The following is a 16,987-nucleotide window of genomic DNA, read 5'->3' as shown; positions in this document are numbered from 1 at the left end:
CCAACACAGCACAGATTTTCTATTCTTACAGCTCTCAGCATACCTAGCTAATATCTGGTCTACCATAGGTTCTGAGGACATCTCTACCTTAATAAACAATGGAAGTGAAATAATGGGAAACTGGAACAACAGCATCATGCTAGAATAAGCAATCTCTTACTGGCAAACAATTGGCTTCTTTGCACTGTGGAGAAAGCTGCTTGCCCAGAGACATATTTAAATTCTGTGTGATATGGAATAACCCATGTTATGGTTTCTGCCCCACAGAAAGAAGAACAGCGTATCTTCTAACCCACATTAAATTACATCCAATAAGCCTTGCCTCTTTACTCCCCTTTCCAGAATTCTAGCATTATAGAAGCTAGCTTGTCTGCCCCCCAAGGAGGTTGACCAGTTAGTTCATTTTGAATAAATATACTCTTTTTATTTCTATTAAAAATTTTTAAATTATTTATATACTTTTTAATTATAGTTGATGTTCAGTACCATTTTATATTAGTTTCAGGCATACAGTGCTGTGCACAGGCATCTATTTAATTTATGAAGTGACCCCCCCCAACAAGTCTAGCACCCACCTGGCACCACACAATTTTCCCAATATTATTGACTATATTCCCCATGCTTCAATTTAAATCCCCATGACTATTTTGTAGCTACCAATTTGTACTTCTTAATCCCCTCACTTTTCTCATCCAGTCTCTTAGCTCCCTCCCATCTAGTAACTATCAGTCTGTTCTCTGTATCTATGGTCTGTTTCTGTTTTGTTTGTTTATTTTGTTCTTTAGATTCCACATATAAGTGAGTCATATGGTATTTCTCTTTCTCAGTCTGACTTATTTCACTTATTTAACAGCATGATAAACTGTAGGTCCATCCATATTGTTGCAAATGGTAAGATTTCATTCCTTTTATGTCAGAGTAATATTCTATTGTGTATATGTACCAACTCTTTATCCAATCATCTATGGTGGACATTTTGGTTGTTTCCATGTTTGCCTATTGTGACTAGTATTGCAGTAAACATAGGGGTACATATATCTTTTTGAATTAGTGTTTGGATTTCTTTGGATAAATACCCATGAGTGGAATTGCTGGCTCATAAGGTAGTTGTGTCTTTATTTTTTATGAGGAACCTCCATACTGTTTTGCATAGTGACTACACCAATTTGCAATCCCACCAACAGTGCACGAAGTTTCCCTTTCCTCCACTCCTCACCAACACTTCTTTGTTGATTTATTGATGATGGCCATGCTTACAGGAGTGAGGTGATATCTCAAAGTGGTTTTTGTTTGCATTCTCTGATAATTAGTGACGTTGAGCATCTTTTCATATGTCTATTGGCCATCTGTATGTCCTCTTTATAGAAGTGTCTATACAAGTCCTCTGCCAATTTTTTTTATTGGATTGTTTGTTTATTTTGGTGTTGAGTTGTATGAGGCTTTTATAAATTTTGGATATTGACCCCCTTATTAAATGTATCATTCGCGAATATCTTCTCCCATTCAGTACGATATCTTTTCATTTTGTTGATGTTTCCTTTGCTGTGAAAAAGCTTTTTAGTTTGGTTTAGTTCCATTTGTTTAATTTTTTTTCTTTTGTTTCCCTTTCCCAAGAAGATAGATCAGCAAAAATATTTCTAAGGGTAATGTGTGACAGTTTACTTCCTATATTTTCTTCTAGGAGTTTCATGGTTTTGGCTCTTACTTTTAAGTCTTTAATCCGGTATGAGTTTATTCTTGTATATGATGTAAGAAGGTGGTCCAGTTTCATCTATTTGCATGTATCTGACTGGTGTTCCCAGAGGAATTTATTGAATAGACTGTCTTTACCCTAATGTATATTCTTCCTTCCTTTACCATAGATTAAATGATTAAACAGGCATGGATTTATTTCTGGGCTCTCTATTGTGTTCCATTGGTCTCCAAATGTGGTTCTGTTTTTATGCCAATACCATGCTGTTTTGATTACCATAGCCTTGTAGTATAGTTTGATATCAGGTAACTATGATACCTCCAGCTTTGTTATTCATTCCCAATATTGCCATGACTATTTGGGGTCTTTTATGATTCCATATAAATTTTAGGATCATGTCTTCTCATTCTGTGAAAAATGTCAATGGTATTTTGATAGGGTAGAAGTGAATCTATAGATTGTTTTGGGTAGCATGGATATTTTAACTTTATTAATTCTTCTTCTTTAATTCATATTTTATTAAAATATATCCATTATGTTATTTGTAAAATAGCATATGTTGTATGATTCTGTTTCCATAAATGTATATTTGCAATACTGAAAGAAGAGCTACCTCAATGCAACTGAATGGTTATATTTGTATAATAGGCTACAATTGATTTTCACTTTTTTTTCCTTCTGAGTGACTGATTCTTCTTTTTCTAAAAAGAAAAATTATTAGTTTCAGATGTACAAAACAGCATAATTAGACTTTTATACCCTTCACAAAGTGAATACCCCCACAAGTCTACTTCCCCTGTGATATCCTGCATAGCTATTACAATAGCTTTGACTAGATTCCTTACGCTGTATTTTACATCCCGTTATTATATATATATATATATATATAATATATATTATATGTTATATATATATTATACATATTATATATAATATATATATTATATATATAGTTGACATTCAACATTTTTTATATTAGTTTCAGGTGTATACTGAAATGGTTAGATATTTATATAATCTATGAAACGATCCCCCCAGTAAGTCCGGTACCCATCACAGACTCTACATAGTCTTTACAACATTATTGATTATACTCCTCGTACGGTATTTCACATCCCTGTGACTGTTTTGTGATTACCAATTTCTACTTTCTATCTCTTCACTATCTCCCCCATGCCCATCCCATCTAGCAACCATCAGTTTGTCTCTGTATCTGTGGGTCTGTTTCTGTTTTGTTTGCTTGTTTATTCCGTTCTTTAGATTCCACATATAAGTAAGATCTTATGGCATTTGTCTTTCTCAGTATGACTTATTTCACTTAGCATAATATGCTCTGTCCATCCATGCTGCTGCAAATCGTACGATTTCATTCTTTTTTATGGCAGAGTAATACTCCATTGTATAAATGTAATACAATTTCTTTTTTTATTATTAAAGTTTATTGGGTGACAATAGTTAGTAAAGTTACATAGGTTTCAACTGTACAATTCTGTAATACATCATCTATATATCACATTGTATGTTTACCACCCAGAGTCAGTTCTCCTTCCAACACCATATATTTCTTCCCATTTACCCTCATCTAACACCACCATCCCCCTTACCCTCTGGTAACCACTAAACTATTGTCTATTTCTATGAGTTTTTGTTTCTTTATTTGTTTGTCTTGTTCCTTTGATGCTTTGTTGCTTTCAGTTTTATATCCCACATATCAGTGAAATCTTATGGTTCTTGACTTTTTCTGTCTGAATTATGTTGATTCGCATAATAATCTCCAGACCATACATGTTGTCACAAATGGTAATGTTTCATCTTTCTTTTTTTTTTTAATATAAAATATATTTATTAACAGATCTTAATTTATCTGTTAACGTTCAATGTTTCATCTTTCTTATGGCAGAATACTGTTCCATTGTATTGTTTATCTAATCATCTATCGAAGGACACTGGTTGTTTCCATGTCTTGGCCACCACAAATAAAGCTGAAATGAACATTGGAGCACATATATCTTTATGGATAAATGTTTTAAGATTTTTTGGGGTAAATACCCAGGAGAGGGATTGCTGGGTCATATGATAATTCTATTCTTAAATTTTTGAGGAACCTCCACACTGCCTTCCATAGTGGCTGCACTAATCTGCATTTCTGTTGCTAATCTGCACTAATCTGTTGTTGAGTTGTATGAGTTCATTATATATTTTGGACATTATCTGAGGCATAGTTTGCAAATATATTCTCCCATTCGGTTGGTTGCCTTTGTATATTGTTGATGGTTACTTTTGCTGTACAAAGTCATTTTAGTCTGATTGAGACGCATTCATTTATTTTAGCTTTTACTTCCCTTGCCTTTGAGGTCAAATTCATAAAATCCTTTGAATCCAAAGTGCATAGGTTTGTGATTCTTCTTTGTATGTTTTCTTCTATGCAATTTATTGTTTCAGGTCTTATGTTTCAGGTTTTATGTTGAGGTTTTTGATCCAGTTTGAATTAATTTTGGTACATGGTGACAGCAGTTTAGTTTCATTCTTTTGCACGTGGCTTTCCAATTCTCCCAGCACCATTTATTGAATATGCTGTCTTTTCTTCATTGTATGTTTTTGGCTTCTTTGTCAAAGATTATCTGTCCATATTTATGTGGGTTTATTTCTGGGTTCTCAATTTTATTCCACTGGTCTGTGTGTCTGTTTTTTTTTTTGCCAGTACCATACTGTTTTGATTATATTTGCTCTGTAGTACAAGCTGAAGTTGGGGAGTGTGATACCTCCAGCATTATTTTTTTTTTCTTAGGATTGCTTTGGTGTTCGGGGTTTTTTGTGGATCCATACAAATCTGATGATTTTTTTCTATTTGTTTAAAAATGCCATTGGGATTTTGTTGGGGATTGCATAAAATCTGTGTATTGCTTTGGGTAATATGGCCATTTTAACTATGTTTATTCTTCCAATCCATGAGCATGAAATGTCTTTCCATTTATTTGTGTTTTTTTCGATTTCTTGTAAAACTCTCTTGTAGTTTTAAGTGTATAAATCTTTCACATTCTTTGTTAAGTTTATTCTTAAATATTTTATTCTTTTTGTTGCAATTGCAAAAGGAATTTTTTTCATTTGTTTTTCTGAAATTTCGTTGTTAGTTTATAGGAATACAAAAGATTTTTGTACATTGATTTTGTAGCAAGCCACTGTACTGTATTCTTTTGTTGTTTCTAATGACTTTTCGGTGGAGTCTTTAGGATTTTCTATACAAAGTGTCATGACATTTGCGAAACGTGAACATTTATCTTCTTCAATCCCAATTCAGATGCCTTTTATTTCTTTCTCTTGCCTGATTGCCCTGGCTAGGACTTTCAATACTGTGTTGAATAGCAGTGGTGACAGGGGTAAACCCTGTCTTGTTCCTGAATATAGAGTGTAGGGCTTCATTTTTCCATCGATTATGATGCTAGCTGAGTGTTTGTCATATATGGCCTGTATAATATTATGATATTTTCCTTCTATGCCCATTTTATTAAGTGTTTTAATCATAAATGGATATTGTTTCTTCTAAAATGCTTTCTCTGCATCTATTGATATAATCATAAGATTTTTATCTTTTATTCTCTTTATGTGGTGTATCACATTGATCAATTTGCATATATTGAAACATCTTTGTGTCTGAGGGATGAAACCCACTTGATCGTGATGTATTATCTTTATAATGCATTCTTGTATTTGATTTGCTAGAATCAAGTTTAGGATTTTTGCATCAGTATTCATCAGAGATATTAGTCTGTAATTTTCTTTTTTCCGTATTATGCTTACCAAGTTTTGGTATCAGGGTAATGTTTGCCTCATAAAATAAGTTAGGGATCATTGCCTCTTCTTCAACTCTTTGGAAGAGTTTGAGTAGGACAGGTATTAGATGCTTTTTGAATATTTGTAAGAATTCTCTAGTGAAGCCATCTGGTCCCGGACTTTTGCTTTTGGGAAGGTTTTGGATGACTGATTCAATTTCCTTACTGGTGACTGGTCTATTTAGATTTCCCAATTCTTCGTGATTCAGCCTAGGAAGGCTATATGTTTCTAAGAACATGTCCATTTCTTCTAGGTTATTGAATTTGGTGGCATATAGTCCTTCACAATTTTCTTGGATGATCCTTTGTATTTCTGTGGCATCTGTTACAACTTCCCCTCTTTCATTTCTGATTTTGTTTATTTGTGTCTTTTCTCTTTTTATCTTAGTGAGTCTATCTAAAGGTGTATCAGTTTTATTAATCTTTTGAAAGAACCAGCTCTTTGTTGCATTAATCTTTTCTAGTGTCCTTTTGTTCTCTATTTCATTTAGTTCTGTTCTGATTTTTTTTCAAAGTTTATTGGGGTGACAATTGTTAATAAAGTTACATAGATTTCAGGTGTACAATTCTATATTACATCATCTATAAATCCGATTGTGTGTTCACCACCCAGAGTCAGTTCTCCTTCCATCACCATATATTTGATCCCCTTTACCCTCATCTACACCCCCCATACCCCCTTACCCTCTGGTAACCACTGAACTGTTGTCTGTATCTATGAGTTTTTATTTCTCATTTGTTTGTCTTGTTCTTCTGTTGTTTTTGGTTTATATACCACATATCAGTGAAAGCTTATGGTTCTCTGCTTTTTCTGTCTGACTTATTTCGCTTACTATTATAATTTCAAGATTCATCCATGTTGTCACAAATGTTCCTATTTCATCTTTTCTTACCACCGAATAGTATTCCATTGTGTATGTATACCACAACTTCTTTATCCATTCATTTATTGAAGGACATTTTGGTTGTTTCCATGTCTTGGCCACCATAAATAAAGCTGCAGTGAACATTGGATTACATGTGTCTTTATGGGTAAATGTTTTCAGATTTTTTGGGTAGATACCCAGGAGAGGGATTGTTGGTTCGTACGGTAATTCTCTTCATATTCAATGCCTTATAGTTTTCTGAGTACAGGTCTTTTACTTCCTTGGTCTAATTTATTCCTTGCATTTATTAAATGCAATTGTAAATGGGATTTTTTTCTTAGTTTCTCTTTCTGATAGTTCATTATTAGTGTAAGAAAATGCTACTTATTTCTGAATATAGAAATTGTATCCTGCTAGTTTAGTGAATTCATGCATCAGTTCCAATAACTTTTTGATTGAATTTTTAGGGTTCTCTATGCATAGTATCATGTTATCTGCAAATGACAATTTTACTTCTTCTTTTCCAATTTGGATGCCTTTTATTTGTTTCTTTGTGTGTGTGTCTGACTTCTATGGCTAGGACTTCCAGTAATATGTTGAATAAAAATGGTGAAAGTAGACATCCTTCTATTGCTCTTGATCTTAAGGGGAATTTTTTAGCTTTTCCTCATTGAGTATGATGTTAGCTATGGGTTTGTCTCAGGTGGTCTTTATTATGTTGAGATAGGTTCCCTCTATTCCCACCTTGCTGAGAGATTTTACCATAAATAGATGCTGGATTTTGTCAAACACTTTTTTTGCATCTATTGATATGATCGTATGATTTTTATTTTTCATTTTGTTTATATGGTATGTCATGTTAATTGATTTGGGGATACTTAACCAACCTTGCATACCAGTAATAAACCCCACTTGATCATGGTGTATGATCTAATTAATGTATTGCTGAACTCCGTTTGCTAATATTTTGTTGAGATTTTTACATCTATGTTCAATAGGGATATCAGACTGTAGTTTTTTTGTTTTTTATTTAATGTCTGGTCTTTGAATCAGGCTAAAGGTGGCCTCATAGAATGAGGTTGGGAGCCTCACCACTTCTTGAATTTTTTGGAATAGTTTGGGAAGAAAAGGTTTTAATTCTTTCGTGAATGGTAAAATTCACTTGTGAATCCATCTGGTCCAGGACTTTTGTTTGGGAGTTTGTTGATTACTGATATGATTTCATTAGTAGTAATCAGTTCAGATTTTCTGGATCTTCTTGAATTAGCCTTGGAAAATTGTTTGCTTCTAGGAATTTGTCGTGCGGGGCGCCCAGCAGGGTCTCAGGGGTCTCTGGTCCCACTCCCCACACAAAAACGCAGGATATGGCTAGGCCAAAAAGGAAAACCCACGGAGCCATAAGTAGGGGAGTCCTATCTCTATACTCTCGCTGACGGCTGGGTTGGAGACACAGGAAGCAGGAGCAACACAATTCTCAACCCTCACTGTGCCGCTTGCAGACTCAGCCACCATCTTCTTGCTAGCTCCCCCTTTTTTCTTTTTTTGCTAGCCTAGCCACGGCAGTTATATTCATGGCTAATGGCTCACTGGTTACAGCTGACGGCCAACTAGCCACAGCTGCTGGCCATTTGATCACAGTTGATGGCCATTTACTACCTGAGCCAGCACCTTTCTATGTGAGGCTGAGAGCCTGGAAACTGATTTTGGGGCTCTGTCCCCACAGAATTTATCCATTTCTTCCAGATTGTTCAATTTGTTGGCAAATAGTTACTCATAGTATTTTCTTATTTTTTATTTTTTTGTATTTTTGTGGTTTCTGTTGTCACTTCTCTTTTGTTTGTGATTTTACTTATTTGGGTCCTCTCTTTTTTTCATGATGAGTCTCGTCAATGTTTTATCAATTTTGTTTATTTTTACAAAAAAAAAAAAAAAAACAAACCAAAAAACAGCTCTTGGTTTCCTTGATGTTTTGTGGGGTTTTTTTTTTGTTTTTTTTTGTTTTTTTTATTTCCACTCTGATCTTTATTATTCCATTCCTTCTACTCACTTTCTGTCTGGAAGATATATCCAGTGATGTCAGTGGGTTGTTAAAAGTCCACTTCTATGATTGTGTTACTGTCAGTCTCTCCCTTTATGTCAGCCAATATTTGTTTTATATATTTAGTTCCTCTTATGTTGGGTGTTTAGATGTTTACTAGGGTTATGTACTCTTCTTGGATTGATCCCTTTATCATTATGTAATGTCCTTCTTTGTCTCTTATTATTGTCTTTGTTTTAAAGTCTATTTTGTCTAATATAAGTGTTGCTACCGAAGCTTTATTGTTGCTTCCATTGGTATGAAATATCTTTTTCCATCTGTTTACTTTCAGTCTATGTGTGTCTCTCGATCTGAGCCGGGTCTCTTGTAGACAGCATATGTATGAGTCTTGTTTTCTTATCCATTCTGCTACCTAATGTCTTTTGATTAGAGCATTTAGTCCATTTACATTTAAACTAATTATTGATTGGAACACAGGTGTTACCATTTTATTATTTATAATCTTGATCTTCTTTTGTTTGTTTGTTTTTCTCCCTCTTCTTGTTAAAGAAGTTCCTTTAGCATTTCTTGTAATACTGGTTTGGTGGTAATGAATTACTTTAGCTTTTTTTCTTCTTTCTTTCTTTCATTCTTTTTTTCTTTCTTTCTTTCTTTCTCCTTTTTTTTGTCTGAGAAACTCTTTATCTCTCCTTTAATTTTAAGTGATAGACTTGATAGGTACAGTAGTCTTGGTTGTACATCCTTGCTTTTCATCATTTTGAATATTTCCTGCCACTCCCTTCTGTCCTGCAGTGTTTGTGTTGAGAAATTAGCTGAGGGTATAATGGGAGCTTCCTTGTAAGTAACTAGTTGTCTTTCTTTTGCTGCTTTTAGAATTCTCTTTTTGTCTTTAAGTGTTTCCATTTTAATTGTAATGTATATTGGTGTGGGCGTGTTTGGGTTTATCTTGTTTGGGACTCTCTGCACTTGCTGGTATTGTATGTCTATTTCCTTCTCTAGGTTAGAGAATTTTTCAGTCATTAATTCTTTAAATAGGTTATTGACCTCTTGCACCCTCTGTTCTCCTTCTGATACTCCTATGGTATGACATTGTTACTCTTGATGTTGTTCCAGAGGTCGCTTAAACTATCTTCGTTTTGTTTGTTTGTTTGTTTTATTTTGTTTTTAGTGCTTTTTTTCTTTTTGTTATTCCAACTGCATGTTTTCGGCTATCTTATCTTCTAAATCTCTGGTTTGACCCTCTGCTTCATCTAATCTGCTGTTGATTCCTTCTAGTGTATTCTTCATTTCAATTTTCTTATTTCTGACTGGCTCTTTTTATGGTTTCTATGTCCTTCTTTAAGCTTATCTCTTTGTCAAAGTTCTCACTAAGTTCCTTAAGCATTCTTATAATCAATAGTTTAAACTGTCCCTGGTAGGTTGGTTGCGTCCGTTTCATTTAGTTCTTTTTCTGGAGGTTTCTCTCGTTCTTTTATTTGGTACATGTTTCTTCGTTTCCTAATTCTGGCTGCCTCTCTGTGTTTTCTCCTATGTATTAGATAGGTCTCCTATGCCTCTCAGTCTTTGTTGGGTGGCCTCATGTAGTATTTTGTGTGGTCCAGGGCTCAGTCTCCCTGATTACCTGTGCGTGTGTTCCAGGTATGTCTTTTTTGTTTGTTGTGTATATTCTCCTTTTTCAGTTGAGCCTGAATTGCTTTTGGTGTGTCAGTAGGTAAATTGACTCTCAGGCTGACTGGTTGTGAGGATTGGCTGTGACCACAGTGTATGAGTTGCTGTGTGGGGGCTGCCCCCTCACAGGAGGCTCGCCCCCTCCTGTTCTTGTGCCTGTTGAGACCCCCGCTTTGGGTTTACCACTTGTGGGTCTAACTTGGTAGTTCTCTGGTATGATCTGAGGCTGGCCTCTGGGTGTGTTGTTTTTGATGACTCTTGGGAGGGGCTTCCATTCAGGGCCATTTCAACCTTGCTTGTGATCGACCTTGGGCTATTTGGTAGGATCTAAATAAATATATGCAATCGGTTGTCTCCTGTGTTTGAACTGGCTTCTTGTGGGGTGGCTTCACTGTCAACTGAGGCCTGGGGCAGCTTAACAAAAGGACCTGTTGCTGCCTGCTGGCTGCCCATAATGCTCAGCCACTGAAAGGGCCTCCTTAGGTGTGTTGGCTTGGTTCTTTGGTCATGTTAAGAGTGACCCCAGTGATGCCACCTGAATTATGTGGGTCAAGGCTCCAGGAATTCATGGGGTGTGCCAATGGTTTCCACAAAGTTAATGCATATTCAGTTCTTGTGCCAGTTCTGCTCCTATGGCCACTCTGAGAAATGCCCTGAGAATACTGCAGCCAGCTGTCGTTTGCCTCAGGCCCACAGATCCCTTGTGCCACCCAAGAAATATTGCAACACGAGCTGGGGCTGACTGTCTGCCACCGAAAGTTTCCTAGGCTGCTGTGGACCATCCACTGTTGTAGAAGCTTCTAGCGGCTTGTGGGACAGGACTGGCTGCCTAGGAACGGAGAGTGCCCTTGTGAATACTGCACTAGCTGGACGGGATGGGGTCCCAGGGATTCATAGGGTGTGGCTGGTGGTTTTAACAGTTAATGCAGATTGAGTTCTTGCACCAGTGCTGAGCCTATGGGCACTCTGATATATGCCCCGAAAATACCAGGGGCATATCAGCCCCCATTGCTTTCAGCCCCCAGATCCCTGAGAGCCATCCAGAAAGGCTGCAGGCACATGCTGTTGGTGACCGCCCCGACTGAAAGTTTCCCAGGCCTCTGTGGGCCGTCTGCTGCTGTATAAGCCTCCAGTTGCTTGTGGGGCAGGACTGGCTACCCAGGAACTGAGAGTGCCCCAGTCAGTGCCACACTAGCTGGGCAGGTTGGGGTTCCAGGCAGTCACCAAAGTGGTGTGCGCACGTGTGGATTTTGCCAGACCAATGCAGTCCCTGATTTAGCCCTGTGGGTATGGGTTCAACACTGGAAAGATGGCTCCCTCCTATAGGCTACATGTGAGGCAGGCTCCACACAGGAATAATGGCAGCTATCTCTCTAGCCCTTGCCCTGAAGCTACACAACTCAGTCTTTTCCTGTATGTCTCTGGCACCTGTCAATTTTCCACCCTTCTGTTGGAGCCCAGGGTGAGTGCTTGCAACTGAGCAAGCCTGTGCGTGGGCCCTTTAAGTGGATTCTGGATTTCAAGCCACCTTCTTTCTCACTGGGATGTACAGACAGAATTGTGGCTGATTTTCACTGCAAGATGTTGTGGGGACTCTTTTTCCTGGCATAGGACTTCTGGGCTTGGGAGCCCAGTGTGAGGCTGGGATCCCTCATTCTTCAGTGGGGACCTCCAGTACCTAGGTGTCTCTCTTGGTGCTCAACAACTACCTGTGGGTTTGGGGTCAGACCTTTTCGTGTCTCTGCCCCTCCTACTGGTCTTGATGTGGCCTCTTCTTTATATCCTTAGTTGTAGGAGTTCTCTTCAGCTAGTCTTCAGATGATTCTCAAGGTTGAATGTTCTGCAATTTAGTTGTAATTTTCATGGCGTCATGGGAGGTGGCAGATATAGTGTTTACCTATTCCTCCATCATGGACCTTCTTCTAGTGGGAATTGGTCTTTATTTATTTATTTTTGGTTGCACATTGCTAATTCTTCTTGCCTTCTTTTCACCAAGGACTATGATGCCTTCTTTGAAGCCAGAGAAAATAATGCAGTGTATGCGTTTTTAGGCTTGACAGCCCCACCTGGTTCAAAGGTATGATTTTCCTGCTTTATGGGCCATTTTATTGCTGCAGAGTTCTTTAATCAGTAAGATTTCCACATTTATTAAGACTCAGATTAAGCCAAAGGCCATGCAACACAGTGAAAGGAAATGTCCCTGATCTACATACACTTAATCCCTAGTAGTGCAGACAGATGTGCATAATCAAATACACAAATATATGAGTAGGAGGTAGGTAGGGTTACTACCGCATCAAGCTGCCTAAGGCAGCAGTTTCTCATTGACCCATTCACAAATAAGTGGTTAGCAGTTTTAAAGACTGCATTATTCCAGCTTTCATTCACAGTTCTGCATCACGTCTTGGCAGCATCTATTGTCTTTGTGTGAGGCAAATGCTGGAATCATCCATTCAAATTAACTAAGAGCATTTGAGTTTCAAAAGTGGTCACTAAATTGCTGGCTAAATTTGGGTTTTTTGGGGCGACCGGTGAGCTGAGTTGGTTAGAGCACGGTGCTCTTAACAAGGTTGTCGGTTTGATCCCCTCATGGGGCACTGTGAGCTGCGCGCTCCAAAACTAGATTGAAACAACTACTTTACTTGGAACTGATGGGTCCTGGGAAAACACACGTAAAATAAATAAAAGTTTAAATAAATAAATAAATTTGGGGCTTTTTCTCTGCCAACAACAAATTAATTTTGCAAGTCGCAGTGTTCTCATGGAGCCCATATAAAAATAATCAAAAATTAAATTGCCTATATAATGAATTGTCTCAAAGCTATGGACTTTAAATATTTCTTTGCCTTTTACTGTAGGTCTTCTCTACACAGGTGTGCTTAATCTGAATGTATGTCCCCTGCTCTATCATTTTATATTTTGCTATTAGCAACTGATTTTATGTAACAGATACTTTGAACTCCAGCCCCTTGTCCAATTTTGAAAACCTGTGTTATTATTCGTATTTTCACCAGTTGCTAGCATTGTTATCTGAGTCACTGCAAAATTCTGTTTCCTTGTCAAACTTTCTTTTCCCATGAATAAAATGTCTTATTTTAGGCTTTCTATAACTAACAAATCATAAGAAGTGTTAGATAAGGCATTTTTGTTTAAAAAGTTAGTAAAACCCAAATTAATTCATTGATTTCAGTGCAGATTATAGGAAGTATGAAAGGAAGGATGGTTTGTTTTCTGTGACTATGACTCCCTCTCTTTCAATTAAATGTAAGAGTCATTCATTCATTTGTTCATTCAACAAGTGTTGATTGAATGTCAAGCACTGACTTGACGTTGATGGTTGGCAAATACAGAGAATACCCTAACTTCAAAGTGTTTATAACCTAGTGAGGGACATATACACTGATAATTATACAATAAGTATGTCTACAAATAATTATAATTTAAGGCATACTGTGGTCCAGTCCCAGGAGTTTGGGAGCTATGGGCTTGGGTGCAGACATGGCCATCGCCAAGAACCACACCACAGACAACCAGTCCTGAAAATGGCACAGAAATGGCATCTAGAAACCCTGATCACAATGATAAGAATCTCTTAAGGGAGTGGACCCCAAGTTCCTGAGGAACATGCACTTTGCCAAGAACCACAACAAGAGCCTGAAGGAGATGCAACCCAACAATGCCAAGACCATGAGTGCGTGGGCTGAGGGTATCAAGGCCCTTGTAAAGCCCAAGGTGGTCAAGCCCAAGATTCCAAAGGGCGGCAGCTGCAAGCTTGGTTGACTTGCCTACATTGCCCACCCCAAGCTTGGGAAACATGCTCAAGCCCGCATTGCCAAGTGTCTCAGGCTCTACTGGCCAAAGTCCAAGGCAAAGGCTGAAACCAAGTCCCCAGTACACCTGCGCCTGCAGCTGCAGCTCCGCCTCCAGCTCAGGTTCTGGCTTGCAAAGGTGCCCAGGCCCCAATGAAAGCTCCAGAGTAGAGGCCTCTGTCTGCCAATGTGAGGACAGAAGGGCTGGTGTGACCCCTGGGCTACTGTCTGCATGGGGTTGGTGCCTCCTGTGCTATTTGTACAAATAAACCTGAGGCAGGATCTGTCAAAAAAAAAAAAAAAAGACATACTGTGGTAAATTCTATACAATTGGTGTGAGTAAGGTGCTGTGGGGCATCCAGAGGTAATAATCATACATCACTGCTAAAGACTTGGGTGAAGGGTTCACAGAGGAAGTAACATTAGAGCTGTTAGGCATTCCAAAATACTGAGATGACATTATGGAATCTTTCACAGAAGCAGCAACAGGATACACTACATTTGTATGTAGTTGCATATGATGGTACAGTAGTCCCCCCTTATCCACAGGGGATACATTTGAAGACCCCCAATGGATGCCTGAAACCATGGATATTACTGAACCTTATATATGCTATGTTTTTTTCCTATACAAACATACATATGATAAAGGATAATTTATTAATTAGGCACAGTAAAAGAGTAACAACAAAAACTTATAATAAAATAGAACAACTGCATACTGTAATAAAAGTTATATGAATGTGGTCTATCTCTCTAAACGTATCTTACTGTACTATACTCACCTTTTCAGTTAAAGGAAGCACTTTACAAATTCTCTTTGGCATATCCGAATTGTTGGCATCCCTACACTTGAGTTTTGGGGCCGTTATTAAATAAAATACAGATTACTTGAACACAAGCACTGCAACACCGTAGCATTTGATCTGATAACCAAGACAACTACTAAGTGACTACTGAGTAGGTTTAGTACAGAGCATGGATACGCTGGACAAAGGGGATGATTCACATCCCAGGTAGGAAAGTCTTTTCTGAGGACCAATAAATGCTTTTGACTATTCTTCGTAATTTGAACAATTGTAGTCCAACCAAAATACACATGGATGTCTGCTTAAGATATTTAAATCTATCTGTTTTGTTTGCTTTTCATTTCAGGAAGCAGAAGCTCAGGCAAAGCAGCAAGCATGAACCTTAAACAATCTACCTTAAGCATCCTGGAAAAGGAGTCTCCATTGTTTTTATAAAATAGCAAAATTATATTGGCTTCAAAAGAAATAGGCTTAATGTTGAAATAATAGATTAGTTGGTGTTTTTGCATGCAAACAATCAAAATGAATACATAATTAAATGTGAATGTTATGATGAGGAAAATGGAGGGTGAACATAAAATTTTAAGAAGATATCATGGAATAGTTTTGTTATCTGCCAAGGCATTTTATGTACTTTAATGAGTTTTAAAAAGCAAACACTTATGCCTTCTGTTGGTATTATTTCAGCTTAAGTATATCTGTAGCTCTACATTGAGGAATTTAAAAGGAGAAAGAATCTGTCTCATGTTCCCAAATTGCCTCATTAATTTTAGTGAACAAAAACATGTACCTTTTTGATGTGATGTTACTGTGACTAAAAAAATAGATGCAGGTAATGTTTATGATACGTTAGACATTATAGTTTCCTATGGTAATTATAACATTCCCATTGTTTTGTAGTTGAAACTTCTATGTACTGAACCACATGTTTTCTAGGCTTCTAAAGATAGTCTTTCACTGCATATTTCAGTGATCAGAACAAATGACCACCCACAGTAAAAAAACAGATGCATTCCGTTGACAAGTTCCTTGCTTAAGCTATGATGCAATCCTATTTCTAAATTGTTTGCCCCACTGAAATATGCATATGTATGTTATGGAAATGGTATGTTATATATGTTTAAAGAGTCTTCCTTTTGCAAAGAGCTTAGACTTTTAATTAACTGTTGTAAAATAGGTCAGCATTTATTGCCCAAGACTGTTTTTGAGGGGCTATTTGCTAAAAATATCTTAGTGGTTTCCCCCTTTTCAAACAAATTGTGACTACAAATGCCCTGTCACTAGATATTTGACCTTTTCATTTTAGCATGGGCATATAATATTACATTAAGCAGAGAGAATGTTTTCTATACCTGTATTCCGATGAATAGCATGAATATCAGATAAAAGTGTTCATTTTTAAAATGGTAATTTAAAAAATTCTAAGACAAGAAACATCATGGCCTAAATCACTTACCCAGGAGATACACATATTGTACTTTAGTTCATTAATTTATTACTAAAATCAAACACCCTTTACTTTAAATTATATTGTCATATCATTTGATGTACTCAAGTCTGTACTCTTTGCCAAAATCAGCATATAATGAAAACATGGCTTTATTTACTGGGATTCAAACTTGATGTGATGCTTTAAAATAAACTCAGTATTTTTAGAAATATAATTTATGTGTTCCTGGAGTTTCTAAATAGCATAATAGTACTTTTAGATGATATATATATTTTTAGAGGGTGGGGAAGGATAAAAGAGACAATAACAAAGAAAACAATTTGAATGCAATTTCTAAGTTTCTTTTTTAGGGTCTTGAATTTTGCGATACACACTGGAGTCAAATAAAGAACTATTCCATTGTTTTGTATACAAAAATATGCTATGGAGAGAACTCTAGAGAAAGCAGTGTGCTTTGTAATAGATTCTGTAAAGTGTTTAAAAAAGTGGTCAATATGTTTCTGAGCTTTATTAAATGCAGATGATTCTGCTTGCAAAATTCTATGTGGACATTTTTTACTTTTATTTTAGTATCAAATAAGTTAACACTATTAAAAACAGACAATCTTCAAAAATAGATAACATTTTTGAGATGTTTATATCTACTAGACCAGACCTTACAATTAGCATATATGTACATTTAAAGTAAAAGGTCAGATTGAGTCTTCCTAAATTGAAATCTTTCATTTTGTCAACTGAGTACTATATCCAGTAGATACAAGAAAAAACAAGTGAAATTCTGATTATTAAGGTGAGTTTTATAAACAATTTTCACAAAATTTGCC

General features: G+C 36.8%; 1 protein-coding gene and 1 pseudogene across 1 annotated transcript in view; both read left to right on the top strand.

Annotated features, from left to right (window-relative positions):
* Nucleotides 1-16,373, top strand: part of SH3BGRL (SH3 domain binding glutamate rich protein like) — a 133,011-nt gene extending 116,638 nt beyond the window's left edge. Inside the window, exons 3-4 of the mRNA XM_033118814.1 lie at nucleotides 12,092-12,172; nucleotides 15,060-16,373. Of these exons, the coding sequence (XP_032974705.1) occupies nucleotides 12,092-12,172; nucleotides 15,060-15,092 (114 nt within the window). The 3' untranslated portion in view covers nucleotides 15,093-16,373. The remainder of the gene's footprint in view (nucleotides 1-12,091; nucleotides 12,173-15,059) is intronic.
* On the top strand, nucleotides 13,594-14,075 carry LOC117029591 (60S ribosomal protein L29-like; annotated as a pseudogene).
* Nucleotides 16,374-16,987: the final 614 nt, after the last annotated feature.

This window comes from Rhinolophus ferrumequinum, chromosome X, assembly GCF_004115265.2.
Source record: "Rhinolophus ferrumequinum isolate MPI-CBG mRhiFer1 chromosome X, mRhiFer1_v1.p, whole genome shotgun sequence".
Lineage (NCBI taxonomy): Eukaryota > Metazoa > Chordata > Mammalia > Chiroptera > Rhinolophidae > Rhinolophus > Rhinolophus ferrumequinum.
The sequence above is the reverse complement of the archived record's forward strand: the minus strand, read 5'-3'. Positions and strand labels throughout refer to the sequence as shown.